The 18374-nt window shown below is 40.4% G+C and overlaps 1 protein-coding gene across 7 annotated transcripts in view; it reads left to right on the top strand.

The window, feature by feature from the left end:
* EML4 (EMAP like 4) overlaps positions 1–8886 on the top strand; it is a 145591-nt gene extending 136705 nt beyond the window's left edge. For all 7 annotated transcript variants that reach the window (XM_079297523.1, XM_079297522.1, XM_079297518.1 and 4 more), the window contains 3 exons: positions 1070–1168; positions 5436–5566; positions 6027–8886. In XM_079297523.1, the coding sequence (XP_079153649.1) occupies positions 1070–1168; positions 5436–5566; positions 6027–6491 (695 nt within the window). In that variant the 3' untranslated portion in view covers positions 6492–8886. The remainder of the gene's footprint in view (positions 1–1069; positions 1169–5435; positions 5567–6026) is intronic.
* The last annotated feature ends 9488 nt before the right edge of the window (positions 8887–18374 follow it).

Genomic DNA, 18374 nt, shown 5'->3' with positions numbered 1-18374 from the left:
AATGCCAAATATAGCTTACTTCTTTACAAGGTCATAAATCAGTTTTACAGCATAGAATTTACAGAACAACTGGCTCTACGACTTGATGTTGGCCAAAAGTTCTCTAGATTGAAAATAATATATACAGTTGTCTAATTAGTGTCAACAATACCAGTTATTTTGGAGGAATAAAATCAGTGGGCCTGTGCCACAGTTCTCTCCTGGAGTTTCTTGTTTGAAACTTTATCTTGGCTGCTGTGGTGAAAACTAAGAGAAGCAGTAATGCTACTTTAATGAGTTAGTGGTAATAATGTTTTTGTGTTTGTTTTTTTTAAATATGTGAAAACATGAGTATAACACATAGTGATTATGCCAGAAGTTCAACATCAATAGTGCATATCAGTCTGGTTTAATGTTTTTATTATTCTTATGGATTTAACTGGGTCCAAGAGGATTGTATTTTTTTTCCCCTTTACAGGCAAGAATATCCAACAGTTTAAATGTCTGTCGTCTTAACATATTTTTTCTGCCTGTCACAGCTTAGATTTCAAATCTAGATAGTGCAGCCTATCAAAAGTTGGTGTTGTTGCCTATAATTTCATGTATAGGAACGAAAAGAACTGTGACCCATTATTACTGGCTTGGTGTATTGCAAGATAGTCTTTCCTTTTCGAGTTCAAAGCTGTAAAGCAGTCTAAGGCTTCTCTGGCAGTAGTTGCTCACTGTTTTAAAAGTACAGCTTCCTGAATGATTTATTGAATTTTAGGACATCAGTGGAGCTGGTAGAAAGAAGAAATTACTACATTACAGACTTCATTAAAGCATTTTGTAGAGTTAGTAGCAGGGTGTTCAAGTTGCTGGGAAGTGTTTTTGAGGTTATGCTATCAGAAGAGGGAAATGAGAAGTAAATGAGACTCATAAAAAGCAAGTAAAGCTTCAAGTATCTAGAATTTGATAAAGGTGCTGGTCTGTCTGCCTCTATAATTTAATTCCAGATGCAATTTAAGATTGATTCATTTAGTGCATTAGCATCTCTTCAAAGAGCTTTTGTATTGTATAGCTCCTCATTCACTTTTTTTTTTTTTAACAGGGGACATTCCAAGTGGCTGTAAGCTAATCAGGAATCGTTCTGACTGTAAGGATATAGATTGGACAACATACACTTGTGTGCTAGGCTTCCAGGTGTTTGGTAAGCACTGTTTAACTCACTTTTAAGCAACTAACACTGTGCTTTTGTGGTTTTGTTTGCTTCAATTTGTCATTAAAAGCACACTGTTAATGATTATTAAGGGATGGTGCTGAGTTCACAGCAAAGTGACTGACCACAGCATTTGTCTGTGTTAAAGTGCACCAAGTGTTCTATAGACAATGTACAATTGATTTCTATTTAGTTCTTGCAGTTTGGGGTTTGACTCTCCCACTGTTATTTTAGGCTAGCAGTTAAGGAGGCACTGAAGCAAAAGGCTTGTATTTTAAATTGCTCATGTTTACCTTGTTTTGGGGCAGGAACAAGAACATTAGGAGTGTAGGTTATAGTTCATAAATTAAAATTATGCCAGCACTTGATACCTGTAGACAAAGGTGAGTAATATATTCTGTTTATAAAGAATAAAAATGCTTTAAAGAGTAGACAGATTTTTACCTAGTAGTTTATTTTTAAAATGTACAAAAAAATTTAAAAGCTGACAAGTCTGCATTTAATAGAACTGTTTTAAACTGTGACAAACCACTTCAAATAGCTTTTGCTGTAGGCAGCTCTGTTGGCCATAAAGGAGTAACCCCTCTGTGAGGGGTATAAAAGTGATGCTCAGCCTCCCAGTAAAGTTATGTGAGCAGGGTGCTGAACTCTCTTCTGCCACTGAGATCAGGCACCTGCCTCTGTTCTGGTGGAAATACCAAAAGCAAGCAAATCAGCAAATCTTTAGAGGTGAGGATTAGATCTACAAATCTTCTCTTCACAGCTACTAGGAGGTCAACTTTGAATACCAGTTTGCATGCAGGATAGAAGAAAATGAGTGAAGTGTGAGTCCTTTCTGTAGCTTCCAGCACCTCATGTGCTTAACGAGCAAGTAGCCACAAAGGATTGAGGTTGGAGTGAGAGCTGGCACATTGGGTGGGTGGAGGACATTTGGTGCTTAATAATCAGGTATGATTTCCTTTTTGGATACCAAAGATCTGAGAATAGCAAAAAAATAAAGATTGGAGAAAGAAGTGGATAGGCAGAATAAATATTTCTGATTTTTTTGGAGCTTGGTAGGTGGAACAAATAAACAGGAGCATGCCCTTTCTGGAGCTGAATACTGTTGCTTATTGCTAGTTTGATGAAAATACTGGCTGCCATATTGTGTATTTTGTGTTTTTATTCAATCTGTCTGGGTGAAGTAGAAGCATCTCCTGATGCTCTGTTTTTGTAAGCCTAGGCTAAGCAGGAATTGGACCACAGCAGTTGTTTCCTCACTGGCTTTGCTACTGTGACTGCAATAACAGTGCAGCACAAAAGCCTTTTTTAAAATGGAGTATCAGAAGATTCAGGAGAGGCCACAGAAAGTGAAAAGCAAAACTCAAATGCTAATATGATGTCTTCCACCAGAAACAAGGAAAACACTTGGTAAGGACTGCATATTCCTTATGGAATAGGCTTGGAGCTGAAACATTTTACATTTTTTTACAGAGTACTTTAATCTACCAGAAACAGGGAGGTAGCAGGCTCTGTATCTACTGAACTTTAACCACTACTTTGGGTAGTAGAGCAGCCAGAATAAGGACAGCTGAATCCCAGGGCTTTCCCAGAAGTGTCCTTTACTCCTGACCTAAGGAGGTGAGATGTGGCAGAGTTTGAAGAAAGAGTTTGGTTTCACATCTACCCCAGTGGCTTTGTCTTTTTAGCAGCTGTTAGATAGAAGCTGTTATTAGTGACTGGGGCCAGGCTGGACATGAGCAGCTCCCATAACCACTGTTTTGAGAAACCATTTTTCTTATTGCTTTTAGAAGTGGGTAAGTCTCCTGATTCTGTCTGCATTTTCTTTTGGATTAGCATAAACTTCAACCACTCTAAATTAAGTTTAATCAGTTTTAACTGCTCTCAAAACCTTCAGTGTGCTAGTGAACTGGGAATGAAGTAGATAAAGCAGATAATTAAATGGTATTCCAGGGCAGAACAGAATATATTTAAACTTCCTAGCCAAGATTCATCACACCCTAATTTTATATTGTCTGCTAGTTTGACACCCATTGCAGAATCTTAAAATTATGGTTTGACCTCAAACAAAGGCAAGTATTTTCCCATTAAATCAGACAGTGCAGCTAAACCAAACTATCAGATATTTGCTAATCTGGCTTTGACCCAAGGGTCAGCTATCAGGGATCCAAGCAAGCCAGGGGCTGTTCACAGATTTTTAGGAGAGAGGGTAAAGTTTGTGGGGTTTGGGCTTTTGAGGGTATTTTTTCTGGATGTTTTACCACACCATAGAATCAGGCATAGCACTATTTTCAGCAGAAGGAAAGGGATGGAAATGTGTGGTTTGGATGAGAATAGCATTGCTCCTTTTGGCAGTTGCTATTACTATTGGCTCAGCAGTATCATCATTCTGCACCCCAAATGCTTGAAATCACTCTTGGGTTTGCTGCACATTTCCCACAGTTTTGTCTGAACAGATTCTTTTGAGAGGCTTACTGCTGTCTTGCAGAATTTGTTAAAATTGAAGTGCTGCTGTCGTGCCTTGTAATAAAGTCCCATTATTTTGGGGGTTTTGTTATTCTTACAGTTAAAAATTTTTGCAGTTATCTTAAGAATTCAAGACTCAGTCGTATTAATGTCTTGGATTTTTTCATGCTTGCCTGATGCATTGAGAGCAAATCTGCTGTTTTATGTATGATAAAGGGTTGCCTTACCTTTGGAACTGCTAAAGAACTTTGGAACATAAAAGATGTTTAATAAAAGCTTCAATTTTGGATATTAGACCTTTTAATCTTAAATTAAAAAGAAGAGGAAATTAAAAAGAAGAGGAAATTGCATAGTTCTTTTTCAAAGCCTGCCTAAGGTGGTAGCTGAAACTTCAGGCATTTATTACTCCCACATGATGACAGTATTTCATATATAGAATGAATGAGGAAAGGTAAAATTCATTCATGTTGAACTGTTTGAAAATTTTTAAATAGTATACATTTTTCACTTTGATTTCATTGATTTGAGAACACTAAAATGTTTCTGAATACTTCCCTTAACACTTCATGTCTTTATTTAATAAATTACCTACAATGTAGCTTGTTGGCATTGTAACCAGTTTTACAAGCTGCCTTCCTTATTCTTGAGAGAAAATAAAATTCTTACTTCACCCACTGAAGAAGGGGGAAAAAAACAGCTTTAAAGTTAAACACTCTTTGCTATTTTGCTTAAAAACAAGATGATAAGGCAATTCTGATTTGGCTTTTTGTGCTGTATAAAACAGTAGACAGCACATGTTTTTTATTTTATTGAAGTCAGCAACTGTAAGGGAGGAAGAAGGTATTTTCATATATGATAATCAACAGGCCTCTTGATCAATTGGACACACAGTTTTTCAGGGTAGGGGTAAAATTCGAGGAGGGAAAACTCCTCCTGACTTGTAGATCTAATCAGAAACCCAAGTCTGATCTTAAAAACATGGTAGCTTGGGCCTATATTAGTATCTTACAATCCCTTATTTATCTTTTGTTCAGTTTTCTGTGCAAATGTGAATTGTTTGTTTTATTACAGGAATCTCCAATGTCTTTATGTTTTGATAAAATAATTTTATTTTGAGTCTCCTTCATCCCAAATTTGATCAGTGTTTTTCATCTAGGAAATGTTGTTTCTCTTTTGTCTAGACATTTGTGTCACTCTTTTGAGTTAAAACCATATTGAATTGTACTTAAGCACTTGACAGCATTTACATCTATGAAGCTTGCACAGGCTGGGTTTCTGTGCAGTGTATCATCTATCAGTTGTCTTCTTTGAGTTACACAAATACCAAGATTTAAAATACAACAAGTCATGTGAATTAAATCAGAGAAGAAATCAGTAGGACCACAGTGTACAGTACTTGGGTTTGCCCTGTGCTTTAGCATCACTGTTGCTTTTGAAACATCTGTGTATGAATGACAATAATAAGAGTTACCAGTTTTAGCAGCAAACTTAATCTAAAGATAAGGTTTAAACAAGACTGAAGTTTTGAACAGGAAACAAATGTTAAGCCCAAGATATCATCTTGGCTGAAAGTGAGGATTTGGGAGAACAGGGTGGGGAAAGCAACATTAGACAAGCAAAATATTAATGAGTTTAACACAATGCACATTCCGTTTTCCAGCTGAATTTCTGTCTTACCTTTTGTTCATCTTGCCTTTTCTCACAGCTTTATAGATTTTATTTTTGTTCATGAATTGTGTGTTGATTTGTTTCCAAAACCACCATTGCTGAATATCTTCTGTATCTTTGCTAGGAGTTTGGCCTGAAGGATCAGATGGGACAGACATAAATGCCCTTGTCAGATCTCATAACCGAAAAGTGATAGCAGTGGCTGATGACTTCTGTAAGGTCCATCTCTTTCAGTATCCCTGTTCCAAGCCAAAGGTAAGTCTAGACCAGTCTAGTCCATGTGCATGTTTACATTGCCTGGAGATTTCCTTGCTTTCAGCATAGTTGTTTTGGAGCCTGGCAGGCAAATACTACTTTTATATCCAAGAATCCCTATTAATTTTTCATATAAAATAGAAATTGCAAAACAATATAAATATAAAACAATATACCTAAAAGGGAGGTGTCAATAGTTATCCTTAAATTCTGGAGATGAGTCTTGCTGGCCTCAGTTTTAGTTCCATTACTTTTTCTATAAAGATCTAAATATGTTCCAAGTTGCAAAGAAGAGAAGGAAGTATTATGGTGGGAAATCTAGTATGAATACAATTCTTTATTCTTTTGTGAACTAAGATGTCTCTTGAAGGGCTAAGCAAAAACATTAGTAGCTTTCAATTTCCATATCATGTGCTCTTCAAGTCAACATGTGATTTATCTTTCTGCTTGTTTTCAACAGGCCCCGAGTCACAAATACAGTGCTCACAGCAGTCACGTGACAAACGTCAGCTTCACTCACAGCGACGGTCACTTGATTTCAACTGGAGGGAAAGACATGAGTATTATCCAGTGGAAACTTGTGGAGAAGGTAACTCTGCCACCAAATGACATTGTCCTGGATATGGGTGGCACCAAAGTGCCCGTCCCCGCCGGTGAGAACGCCGTGCAGCCTCCCGCCCATCTGCCCCAGGCTTTCAACGAGATGAACCAGACGGAGAGCGTGACCGGCAGCTCTCCCGCCTCCTTGGAGAGCAACCTGGAGCAGTCAGCAGAGGCCAGCGAGGAGCAGAGCGAGGAGCAGAGCGAGGGCAGCAGCCTGGATCCCGCCGAGCCCAGCTACGAGGAGCCCTCCAACGAGCTGAGCGAGGAGCACAGCGAGCCCACGCTCACGGAGGAGCAGCAGGAGAACTCGCCCGTGTCCTAGAGCTCCCGGCTCAGCTGGCTGTTGTTTTCCCGTGGTGTGCGTGCTTTCATTACAAGGGTGAGGGTTCAAATAGGGAAGAGTAGCTGAGATTCATGACCACTCCAGATTTTGAGTTTCAGTGAGATTTTTAGTCTGAGCTTCAGTTCAATGTGTGGAACCATCCCAAGGGCCTGGCTTGATGGTCTGTAGCAAGATCTGGTCGCAGTTAGTAGTGGACATTACCATAGATCCATTTCAGTTCTGAAATTGCTGTCAGGAAGTGGCATGAGATACATACTGGAAAAAAGGTTAGCTCTGAGAATTAGCTGAAGTAGACCACCTTAACTATGTGAAAGTGCTTTCTAGAAGAACTGAGCTGATGGGAAGCACTGAGCTGTTCCAGGTGGGTAGCACTGTGCTGCTTTTACCAGATGCAAAGACAAACAGAATGAAAATAAGCAACCAAAAAGCTCTTTGTGGGGCTGTTTTCCTTTGTTTTTTCTTGAGAAAAATAGAGGAAAAATAATGTAACAATGCCACATGTATGGCGATGCCTTCTTGATCTAACACATATGCAATTTTCTAACACTACTAATTCTTTGTGGAGTCTGGATGTGTTCAAAGTTGGTCTGCCCTGGGTGCTGCTAGTTCTAAGGCAAATCCTGTTGAGGAACAGTGTCAGCTGTTCCATTTTCACAGACTCTTAACTAGCAGACTAACCAAATACTGGCGTGTTTCACTTTTCATGACCTGAAAGTTGACTTAAACTATAGGACATAATTGTCTCTTCAAAGAATTGCTTGCCAAGAGAGTTGGAAACTTGAGAGAATCTTTTACAGTGGCTGACGTGAACAGCAGAGGAAGCATGACAAGAACACAGAAGTCAGATGGGCTCCAGAGTTAAACTTTAAGCCTTCAAGCAGAACTTGCTCCATCCCTAGTATGAAAAATATAAATACAGTTAACTTAAATTATTAAATTGGTGCTTAGAATTAGTAAGTTGATAATTTTTTCTTCTGAATTTTTTAGAGGTAATTCTTAATCATTAAACTGCGATCTCTACTTTCTGTTTTTTCCCCTGGCTCCTTTAGCAGTTGTGATATATGCATACAGTAATTTAGATGATAATGATGTGATTTTTTTTTGTTGTTTTGTTTTGTTCTCCCTAGACTTGCTGATCTTTTGTTTTTGTGGTTTTATTTCCACCCCACCCCTCCCTGGGTTGCTCTAAGCCATGCAGCTCTCATGTGGCTATACCTGGCCAGTTACGGGATATCTTGGCATTTGTTATGCATTTGGAAAGTTCTGTTTTTTACAAAGCCTGTCAGATAGCTACATTTTTTTTTTCTTAAGTGCATACATTTCCTACTTTAAAAAAGATATAGATGTACTGGCAGATATCCATTTCCTACGTACTTGTTTATATTTTGATTACATAGAATTTTCTTTTTTAACTTGCTGCATTGTGCTGGTATTTTAGTTCTTAGTTAGAATATCATGTTTAGAAACTTTGGATGAGTTCATAAGTCTTAATTGTGCAAACGTTTACATGATTGTGCCATTCCAAAGTGCATCAAAACTGTCATTCCCTTACTAGTATCTTCTCAGGAGAAATGCTACAGATCAGGTATTTAGTCATCATTTGGAAAGATAAAAACAAATGGACTCCCAAAGGACATTTAGAACATTTATATATAAAATATATAAATATATATATACACACATATATATATATAGAAAAAAAATCCTCTTGTTTACAACAGTTCCAGAGAACCTCAAAGTAGTTCCCTTCAGATGGAGGGAGATATGGATTCCAAGCAACCCATCTGTTTAAACTGTGCTCTGTACATAGAGTTTTACTGGAGAGCTCTAGGATGCCTGACTTGCAAGTTTGCCAAATAGCAACAGTGGAAGATAAAGTTCATCAGCTCATCAAAGTTCTTGGTTACAAGTGAGGAATATGCTGTAGGTTTAGAAAACAATCTTAGTAAAGGAGAAAGAATAGTAGAGCCAACGAGGCACAGAGAGCTCTCTGTCATTTTAATGAACTCCACATAAGCAACATATTTCTCTTTGGAACATCTGTCACCTGGGGTTGCCATGTAAGTGAGAGTTAGAGTTGTGATATTCTTGTGTAGTTCAGAAGACTCTACTAATATGCAAAAAGCCTTACAGCTTTCAATTGCTGGCAACTACTGTTTAACAAATAATTAAATCTGTGATAATGGATGGAAATGGGATTATGTAACTGTAGATGTTTTAGAAAAATAATTGTGAATGAATTATGATTAAGAGTGTTTCATGTGAAGATGTTTGAGCCATTTCTATCTATCATGCATTCCTGTCTTGAGGCAGAAAACTTTGAAGATTAAAAAAATAAAATAATCAAAATTAAATGTTGCAGTGTCTTTCTCCATATCTGTTCTGTTTTCTTCTGTACATACAGTGAATGCTGTCATCACAGTTGCAATGTCTGGGTCTGTGATTTTGAAAGAACTTTCTCAGCATGTGCTTTTTTGATAACCTTCCAGACTGTCTAAAAATAAGTTAACTAAGCATCATGTATACTATTGTCAGATCTAAATATTGCTCTTGTTTATGTCTCAAAAGTTCTATGACTTTTCCCTTTTCCATTTTTCATGAACAGCTGGCTATATCCTTCTGTAGCTAATTGATTAGTGGCAGAGTGTTACAAGTAGGTTTTTGTCCTGCTGCAAGATGCAGTCTGCCTTCCAGGGTTCTGCCCAGAAGCTTTCTTCTGGAAGTCACGAGAGAAGTATGAGCTTATTTTGGCTATAATGTATTAAATACCACAATGTTTCCCCATTCCTCATAGTCTCTGTCCACCTGCAGGTGCAGAAGGTCACAATATTCTGAATATATTCCTTGTGAGAGATTCCATCTTTTTGAAGGCTTTGAGTCATTCGCATTTCTTGCATCTGGTTTCTGTCCTTCACAAAAGGGGAGGGTGAGGTACAGAAGGAAGAAACCTGCAAGACAGACAAATACCTCATGTTTATCTTCACTTAAAGGGAAAGCTAATAAAAAACATCATTGCCACCTGGAGTTGGTCTGGAAACCTCAACTCTTCCACCAAATTGTCAGGAGAATGCTGACACCAGGAGAATGTTCTACCATGGGCAACAAGCACATGTGCCAGGTTTGTGCTGTGCTGTTCCAGCACACTGCAGCTGTGCAGGGCTGTGCTTTTCTACAGTCTGCTCCCTTCCTCTCCAGCTCAACGCTTTTGCTGCCTCTTCTCCTGGGATCCTCAGTAAGGCAGGAGACTTCCTGATGAGTAGGTAAGCTGGTCTGGGAGTCCTTGGTGGTGGTGCAGGGGGGACAGGCCTTCCAAGTGCCCTCTCATCACCTGGGAGCTCAGGAAGCTGCAGTGATGCTATTTGCTCCCTGGAGATGAAGTTCAGGGCAGAAGCACCACTGAAGGTGTAAAACTATAACTGCATCCCCTTCTACACAATGGAAAACTTAAAGTCTGTATTGAAATGTTCGTGTAGTTTCATAGTAAAGCACTGGAATGTTATGGAGTGTTATGGGTTTTTGCAGTCTGCATCCATATGGGTGAATGACATAAAGTGATACTGGGTTTTGTGGATATGACCACATATCCATATGGGGTTTTTTCCCATGGAAGTTTCAAGATAAGTGAGGAACAGGCTGGGCATGTGGATGGGTAGTGATGAATGATGAATTTTTCTTTGGTTTGATCTTGCTGGAATTCTCATATATACATCTATTATTTGTTGTATAAATAACAAAGTACTAGTTTTTGCATATGATGGCATGTGAAGATCTAGCTTCTTACTTTTTAAAATTATCCCTAGAAAGCAATTATTCTGATTTTGTCTGTGAAAATGAGCATAAATTATGTTTTAATGTATTGACTAGTCTGCACTGAAAAATATGCTGTATTTTCTACTGTGTGCTTCACTGCACAAGGTGTGTCACATCCCCTTATGTTTCCTTCAGTTCAGTGCAGTACTTCAGTTGAATCAGGATGAAGTAAGTAGAATCTCCTTGTGAAATTTAGGCTTGGTCAAACCAAGCAACCAAAAAATTCTGATTTCCACAGCTTCAAGCAAATAAAACATGGGCTCCTGGCAGTGGAAGGGTTACTGTTACATGAGATGGATTTAACTTGAGTGATATTTGTGCTGCATGTTTGCTTTCCTCCTGAACAAGTCCAAGCCCATTGCCTAATCTTTATTTCTGACAGATGTTTTATGTACTAATACTTTAATCAACTGAGAATGAAAAACTGCTTACACTAGGATTATTCCCTTTAGAACCCTGGCCAGTGTACATATTTTAATGTATTTAACGTGCATGGGGTAGCTTTGTGTGCTCATACACGTATGAAAGCATCAAATGGATGTGGCTGCTCTAGGCCTTTTTTTTTTTTTCTGGTTTGAAAGAGATGTGGATGACTTCACAGTTAATTAAGAAGGTTTAGGAGCATGGAATAAAAAGCCTTCTCAACAGAATAGCAAGGCAAGATGATTAGGAGAAGAGGGGCAGTGGTGGAACTGGTTTTGTCAGAGCTGTTTCCTACACTGGTTCCCTACCACGCACCCCAAATTTCCCTCTTCTAGTTTTTTTTTTTTTGTGTGCTAAAGCCTATAAAAATTTTCCCTTCTGTTGAATGTACTGGCTGGTTTTGAGAAAGGAAGTTTATTAAGATTTTGGCTGGGTTTTAGTTTTAACAAATTATTCTAAAAAACAGCTTTCTTTTAAGGAACCAAAATCCATAAACAGCCTACATCTTTAAGGGATGTATATCCTTGTGATTTTTACAGTCCAGTATCCTTTTTAGAAGGGGACCTCTGGGTACATCCCAGTTCTCACCAACCAAATGATTTCCAGCAGGGCTGTGCCTTAGCACAGCCTCTACTGTGTAGCTCTGTGTGGGTCATACTATTTTTGCTCTCAGGTAACCATGTTTGTTGGTTCCTTGGAAAAATAAACAAACAAACAAAAACCAAAAAAAAACCAAAACAAAACCAAAACAAACCTTGAAGTTCTTGGAGGCTCTCTGAATCATGGTCAGTTACCTTGTCCCAGCTTTATTTTTTGAGTAGTGCCTTTAGGTTAGTATGTCTATAACATGCTTTTGCCTGGTGAGCCAAGTGCTCCAGAGAGCTCTTGGTCTGCTCTGTTCCCCTCTGAGAATATTCCAGCAGTGCCATGTTTCTGTTGTGCATTGCCTGTGTTGCCATTGACCTTGCTCTGAATCTGCTGTCACACAACACAAGGCTCCTCACCCTGCCCATGTCACTGCTGCAAGCAAGAGGTGACATTTGCTTTTAGTGCAGCTTTAGAGTTCTCTCAGCTTCCTTTAAATGCACCTTGTCAAGCCCTTTGCATCTGTGTGTGCATGTCCCCTGTTCTTCCCCCTCCACAGCTCTTATCAGTGATCAGTCCTTGCACTGGCAATAATTTTTTTCCTTTTTAAGTCTGTTCACACCCTGCTATGCACCTATAGGTGCATGCAGTAAGATCACAGAAGAGGAAAGTCATGAGCTGTGTGCATCAGACAATGGATACAGCTTGAAATGCTATCTAGGGTGTAAGTATAAAATCCCCGGAATTTTTGTATTCTGATAATGAGTGTCTCTGGTGTTGGGGGAACACTGACAATGGAATTGGGAACTTATAAAACCTAAGTAAAGGAACTTGGAAGAAATCTGGTATTATTGCTACATCATGGAGGCCTGGAGGCTCACCTCATAGCTCTAGAAAACAAGCCAAAAAAAATCAGAAACAACTAAAATCCCACTTTCTGTGGAAAACCTTGTTTTCAGCAATGTGTTGATTGGAATTTTTACTTGAAGAACCAGACAACACAGAACTGACAACAGAGGGACAGTCAACATTTTGTCCAGACACAGATGTTCTCCATTGCTAATGCTAAACAGAGATTTTCATGACTGTCTAATATGAAGTGGCTGTTGTATAGACAGGGCTTCTGAAAGGATCCCATTTGCCCCAAGTTTGGCAAAGGGAAAATGAAATGTCAATTGAGCGTGTAAAGCTGGGTTTCTTATGTCAAAAGTTGTAATGCATTTTTAGATTGATTCACAAATCAGGAAATTTGCAGCTCCATGGATTTTCTGCCAGCAGGGATGGAAACAGATGTGGAGCATTTTAAACTTTCAAAAAAGCATACCTATGAGGGATTTTTCAGGACAGATGTCCATTCTACCCTCTGCCAGGACCATATGGATCTGCTTACATTGTGTTTTGTGGGGGTGTTCATAGAAGTTCTGCTTATGTTGGAGTATTTTGTATGAGAGTCAGTAATTCTCTCGGGAAAAAGACAAATACAAAAACACCCAAACTGTTTGAATAACTATCTGCCAAATTGCTCTCTCAGTGGCCTTCCTAGGGTTGGACCTCTGAAGCATCTTTCAGAAACATCTTTTCTAGACCTCTTGCTCTGAGCCTCTTGATTTTCATTCAATTACACATAATGTTCCAGAATGTTTTTTCTCTCTTAAGAATACGACAACCTTCCAGGTTACTTCCAACAATTAAACAGTCATTGTCTGTAACAGCAAAGAGGGGTACAGCTTCAGCTTTCCTAGGATTTGTGCCTTTGGAAACTTTTAACTAAGGCTTCTTCAGCTGTGCAGGTGATGTTTCTCTGTGCTGATGCTGCACTTGGAGGCTCCAAGGGCTGGCTGTGCCCATGGGCTCCTCTGTACCCCTTTGGGAGTGGCAGGAGGTGGCTGTGCAGGCTCTTCCACCCACCACTCCAGGAATGCTGACAAGGTCACGGTGTTTTGGTGAGCCTTGGCAGCTGGTGCATCATCATCGCCAGCCCAGGTGGTGTTCCTGCAGCAGTTTCACTTCCTTGGATGGTTTTCTCCTGGAGTATTTGCAGTTTAGCCCAAGCATGCAGGCTATTGCAATCCATAAATTTCTCAGAAAGGGAAGGGAGAGGATTTGGTACGCAGCCTTCTCATTTACTGCTTTGATTTTATTTTTTTTTTTTCCTTCATTCTTTCACGGATTTAAATCAGTTTGACTGGAAATGAGTGAAGGAACACATTGACACAAAGACTGACGCAGATTTGACTGGAAAGTTTATGCTTAAGTTCCCCCATCACTTTGGAGCCTGACCAACAGAGAGATTTTAATGTCACAGATAGCGTGATAGAAGTTCTGGCTTAGCTGTGCTGTAAGAAAAGACCAAGGGGAACCATGGTCTGTGTCCCATTTTAGGGTCCTGAATTATTGCCAATTATAATATCTCCCTCTGCAAGCACTGTCTCCCCAGAATCACCCTGTGGGAACTGATGATAACCCTGCAGCAAAGAGCAGAAAGAGGCTTTGTGCACAGGGGGAAGGGCTGCAGATGGGGAGAGCTGCCATAAATGGCTTAGCTGACAGTCCAGCTTTTTGCTGAATTGAAAACTTGTCCCACTGGAAATCATGGGAATCAGCTTATGAGTTTCAGGCTGGATGCATCTGCCTGGAGCTGTGTGTGCTGAGAGCTTGGCCTGGGGGTGCTGTGCTCTGTGCACGTGGCCTTGCTGCACATCTGATGTGCCACGTTGCTGTAAAATATGTAAAATCCAATGGAATGTGTGTGGAACAGAGGGAATGAGTATCATGTGTGCAAAGGAACAAGCAAGGTTTTGATCAGCCCAACATGCGACCCTTTTGTCAGCCTTATCCTGATTTGTTTGGTTTGCCTTCTTCCTTCACATTTTCAAAGGCCCTTCAAGAGGTTTGTTCCCAGCAGTTCTCAAGAAGTTTCAGTTCAGAGTGATTTTCAGGGCAGAGCTCCATCTAAACAACAATAAAACACGCCATTGTTTTGTCCTGTGATCCAGAATCAGTCCAGCTACAGGTGATGGTTTGATGAAACCTTGCAGGAGTGAGGCTCCACAGTTACTGTGGATGTGGTTATGAGAAAAAGCCCATCAAAAGAGTGGTGCCAGCTGAAAGCCCAGTGTGGTACAGGCACACACTTCTGCTGCAGGTATTCAGGTGCGATGATGAGATTTGTTTGCCTTTAGTACTTGTTTTGGCTGAGTAATGTTGATGCTTGTTTCTCTTTGATTCTCATGCACCCACCACTGCCCATGTGCATATATACATACATAAAAATTAATATAATTACAGTTCTTGCCCCCTGACCTGTAGTGCTGCATGGCAACTTGCAGCTTTTTGTTGACATTCATTTGGAAAAAGAGCCTCCCCCTCTTATCATGAATATGGAAATTCCACACCAGGCAAATTCTAATCTAGCATTAAAAAGTAATCACAAGTACAAACTTAAGTTTTAAGTGGAAAGGTGAGTCCAAGAGTAGATTTTGGGAAGGAAATTGGGCTGGCACAAAGGAAGAAGGGATTGCACAACTGGTTTTCTTAATTGTAACAGATAAGTGGTTTCCAAACACTGGCATAGGGAGTTGGGTTGGTTCAACAGTGAATATGTTCTGGGAAATAATTTTATGTTTCTTGAGCGATTTGAAAATTGAAAGGAGAGAGAAAGCTGTAAAAAGAGAGGGATTTGCATGGATAGGCCATCCTGCTTCTCTTGGCAAAGGAGTGTGCCCACCAGTGCAGTGCATTGCAGGCTAGATGGTGTGTTTGTGATTCTTATTCTCTAAACTACAAGAATCTGAGCTTTCAAAGGGGTCTTTTCTAGTAAATAAGAGGTAATAGGAAGGATGTTGGGCAATGTTTTGTCAAAACCTGTTACAAGGCAGACTTTTCTAAAGGATTTTCCTTATATCCATCCAGGAATATATTATTTAAAAAAAAAAAAGCTTGTGGGGTCAGTCTGTGGATACAAGCAGTCTGTTTCTCAGAAATTATACCCTCACCCTTCCCTGCACCCTGTGGGAGGCTTGGATTTCCTTATTTTCCTTTTCTATTCAAGCAGGTTTCAAATATCTTCCCTCCCTCAGGTATTCTGTGGCTCTGCAATAGCACTTTCCTTAACACACAGAAATTAATCATGGCTAATTTGACCACTGCCCCTAAAGGAAACACATATTCAAACCTTTGAACTTGTTCATCCAGGGTTCCCCTGGACATTCCAGCTGTGATACAGGCTATGCAGGTTCACCCATGAGATCCTGGACATTCTGTACTGTAGCAGTGGCCAGCCCTGCCTTTCCAGCTCTGTTGTGTCCCTAATTAATCTCTGACCACCAGCTTGGTACAAACTGGAGCAGGGTTGATGACTGGCTGTGTTGTTGTCTGTCTCACCAGAAAGTGAAAATCTTCCTGGGTGGAAAGATGCTCACACTTCCCAATTTAGATCTGGGAAGCACCTGTACCCACTGATGCCAGGAGGATATGCAATAAGACTATTTTCTTCCTCATATTGGAGCTGGTAGGTAGCTTGGAAAATGCTACAGCTTTGCAGAAATTTATACAAAGACATTTCAGAAATTTTTAAAATTAAATTTTCCCCACTTTTGCTTAAATACTTGGATTGATTTACAGTGCCTTTGTTACACCTGTGATTACCTAAGTTGGCTCTGTAGGCCAACTTAGGTGTGCAGCGCTGCACAGTTACATTTTAGTTTAGGAAATATTTTCCAAAAATATATTGTATTCTGCATGTATTTTTTGTATTTTTTATCTCACATTCACTTGCAGAACATCTGGTATTTTAACTTGCTGCAGGTAGAAACTGATTACATAATCTCTCTGCCAGAATCTTGAGCCCATGGTGAATGGTATCAGTTATCAGGCTCTCTACTTTGGGCAGTGGCCAAAAAGGTGTTTCTTTCTCTTTTTCACCAGCAAACAGTGAGTGTGTGGAAATAGGATTTTGCCTCTCAAGAGCATTTAGAGATGGGGTTTTGGCAGTGCTGTTTGTGGTAGTGGTGATTTGGGATTTTGTTGTTGGAAATTACCTAGTTGTATTTTGGTGTAGCTGGTCTCTCAGGTTTAAGCTGTTCCTTTTCTGGGAAGGAAATGCCATGGGTATCCTCCTAGCACTGACAGTGTTTTGTTGTCACTTTGGCTTCTGAGCAAACACTTTTCTCCAGCTCAATCCCTGCACTGCAACAAGCTTAGCCAAGAAACTGCAAAGCACAAGAGAAATTTCAAAAATTACCTTTAGCAATGTATTAAATCCTAGAACTATAGAATCATTTAGGTTGGAGAAGACCTCTAAGATCACTGAATGCAACAATTAACCCAGCACTGCAAGTCCACTACTAAACTATGTCCCCAAGTGCCTCATCTACACATCTTTTAAATACTCTAGTGGTGTTTACTGGAGGGAGGGTGACACCACCCCTTCCCTGTTCCAATGCCTGATGGTTCTTTCAGTGGAGGAATTGTTCCTAATATCCAATCTAAACCTTCTCTGGCCCAGCCCAAGGCTTCTCCTCTTGTATTGTCACTGTTTGCCTGGGAGAAGAGTCCAATCCTCACCTCACCACAACCTCCTCTAGGGCAGTGGAGATTTATTTTAGAGAGTGGTAAGGTCCTCACTGAGCTTTCTTTTCTCCATGCCAAACAACTCCAGTTGCCTCTTCCCTGCAGGCAATGCCAACCCCTGACACTGGTGAGATGCAGGGATGCCCATCTCGTCCTTCTCACTGCCAAAATTGGTTTCTGTGTGTGCAGTGAGAGCCCTTCCACAGTGAGCAGCTGCTCCAGCCACACCAGGGAGGCTGAGCTCTGCCCTGGAAGTTAAATTCAGCTGCTCAGGCTGATCCTCCACCATATGGGACAAAATGTTTGTGTCACTTTGGAATTTTCTTTGTGCTTTACTTTTCAATATGCTTTGACTGAACAAGTTGCCTCCATTCAGCTTTTCCACTGAAGGAGGAAGGCTGGACCTCCTAAATCCAGTGAGAAGTGCACATGTGCCTGTGTGGCTGTGGCTGTTCAGCCAGGCTGGTACTGCTGGCTGTGCAGGGGGGTCCCAGGAGAGAGGACTGTGCTGGTGAGAGGCTGCAGGGCACAGGGTGAGTGTGGGCTCTGTTGGCTGCCATCCCATTTCCTATCAAATGCAAAATCCAGACCTTCCACGGGCCTGCTTGCCAGGGCAGGCTATGGATACCTGCTGGATATAGGTTGTTTTCTTCTTAATATACCTCCCCTATAAAATTTTCAGTTCAGGCTGAAGGTGAGAGGCTTGTATTAATTCCTTTGCCGAACTCTTCTGCCATTTTAACAGGCAATTCTTACTCTGGTCTCCTCAACTGGCAAAGACAGACTTGTTAGTGAATTAACTAGTTTATATTTCTCTGAGGACAATGATGATGTGAGGTAGTAATGACTGAGTACTAATAAGCTTCTTGTCAGGGATAACAGCCCTGAAAAACTGTAATTTTATAGAGAAAAGGTTTGTGGAGAGGTCTGTCTGCATGGACATATGAAATCAGACCTGCCATCCCTGTTTGAGAGCTGCCACCTGGGTTTTTCCCTGCCCTGCCCACAGAGGTGATCCTCCTGTGACCATGGATTTTACTGAGAGCCACGTGGGCTCACCCTGAGCTCTGCCACACTGCAGTCAATGTTGAAACATTTGGACTCCAGGGATATGACTCAGATGTCTGTACTAGATAAGTGAAAATAAAACAAGAACCAAAAGGAAGCCCTCTGGAAGGAGGGGAGGGCCTGCCTGCATGTTTCATTGGACAAAAATCAGGCATTTCCAAGTCTTTCTGAGAAAAACAAGCCTAAGCCTTAAGCTAAAATGCTCTACAGCCATTCCCTCCCCTCCTGCTGATATAAAAAATGCAACCATTTCCCACCCCCATCCTTCTTTTATCTGTTTCCTCTCAGTTAAGTCTGAAGAAAGAATTTCCGCTCCCTCACCCTCCTTAAAGCAGGAGGCTGCCTGATATCCCCTTGATCCATGGGAAATGGGATGAAAACTGCAGTGGGATGGTTTTTTCCATT

Source organism: Erithacus rubecula (genome assembly GCF_903797595.1).
Source record: "Erithacus rubecula genome assembly, chromosome: 2".
Lineage (NCBI taxonomy): Eukaryota > Metazoa > Chordata > Aves > Passeriformes > Muscicapidae > Erithacus > Erithacus rubecula.
Note: the sequence above shows the minus strand (reverse complement) of the source record. Positions and strands in the feature narration are given on the sequence as shown.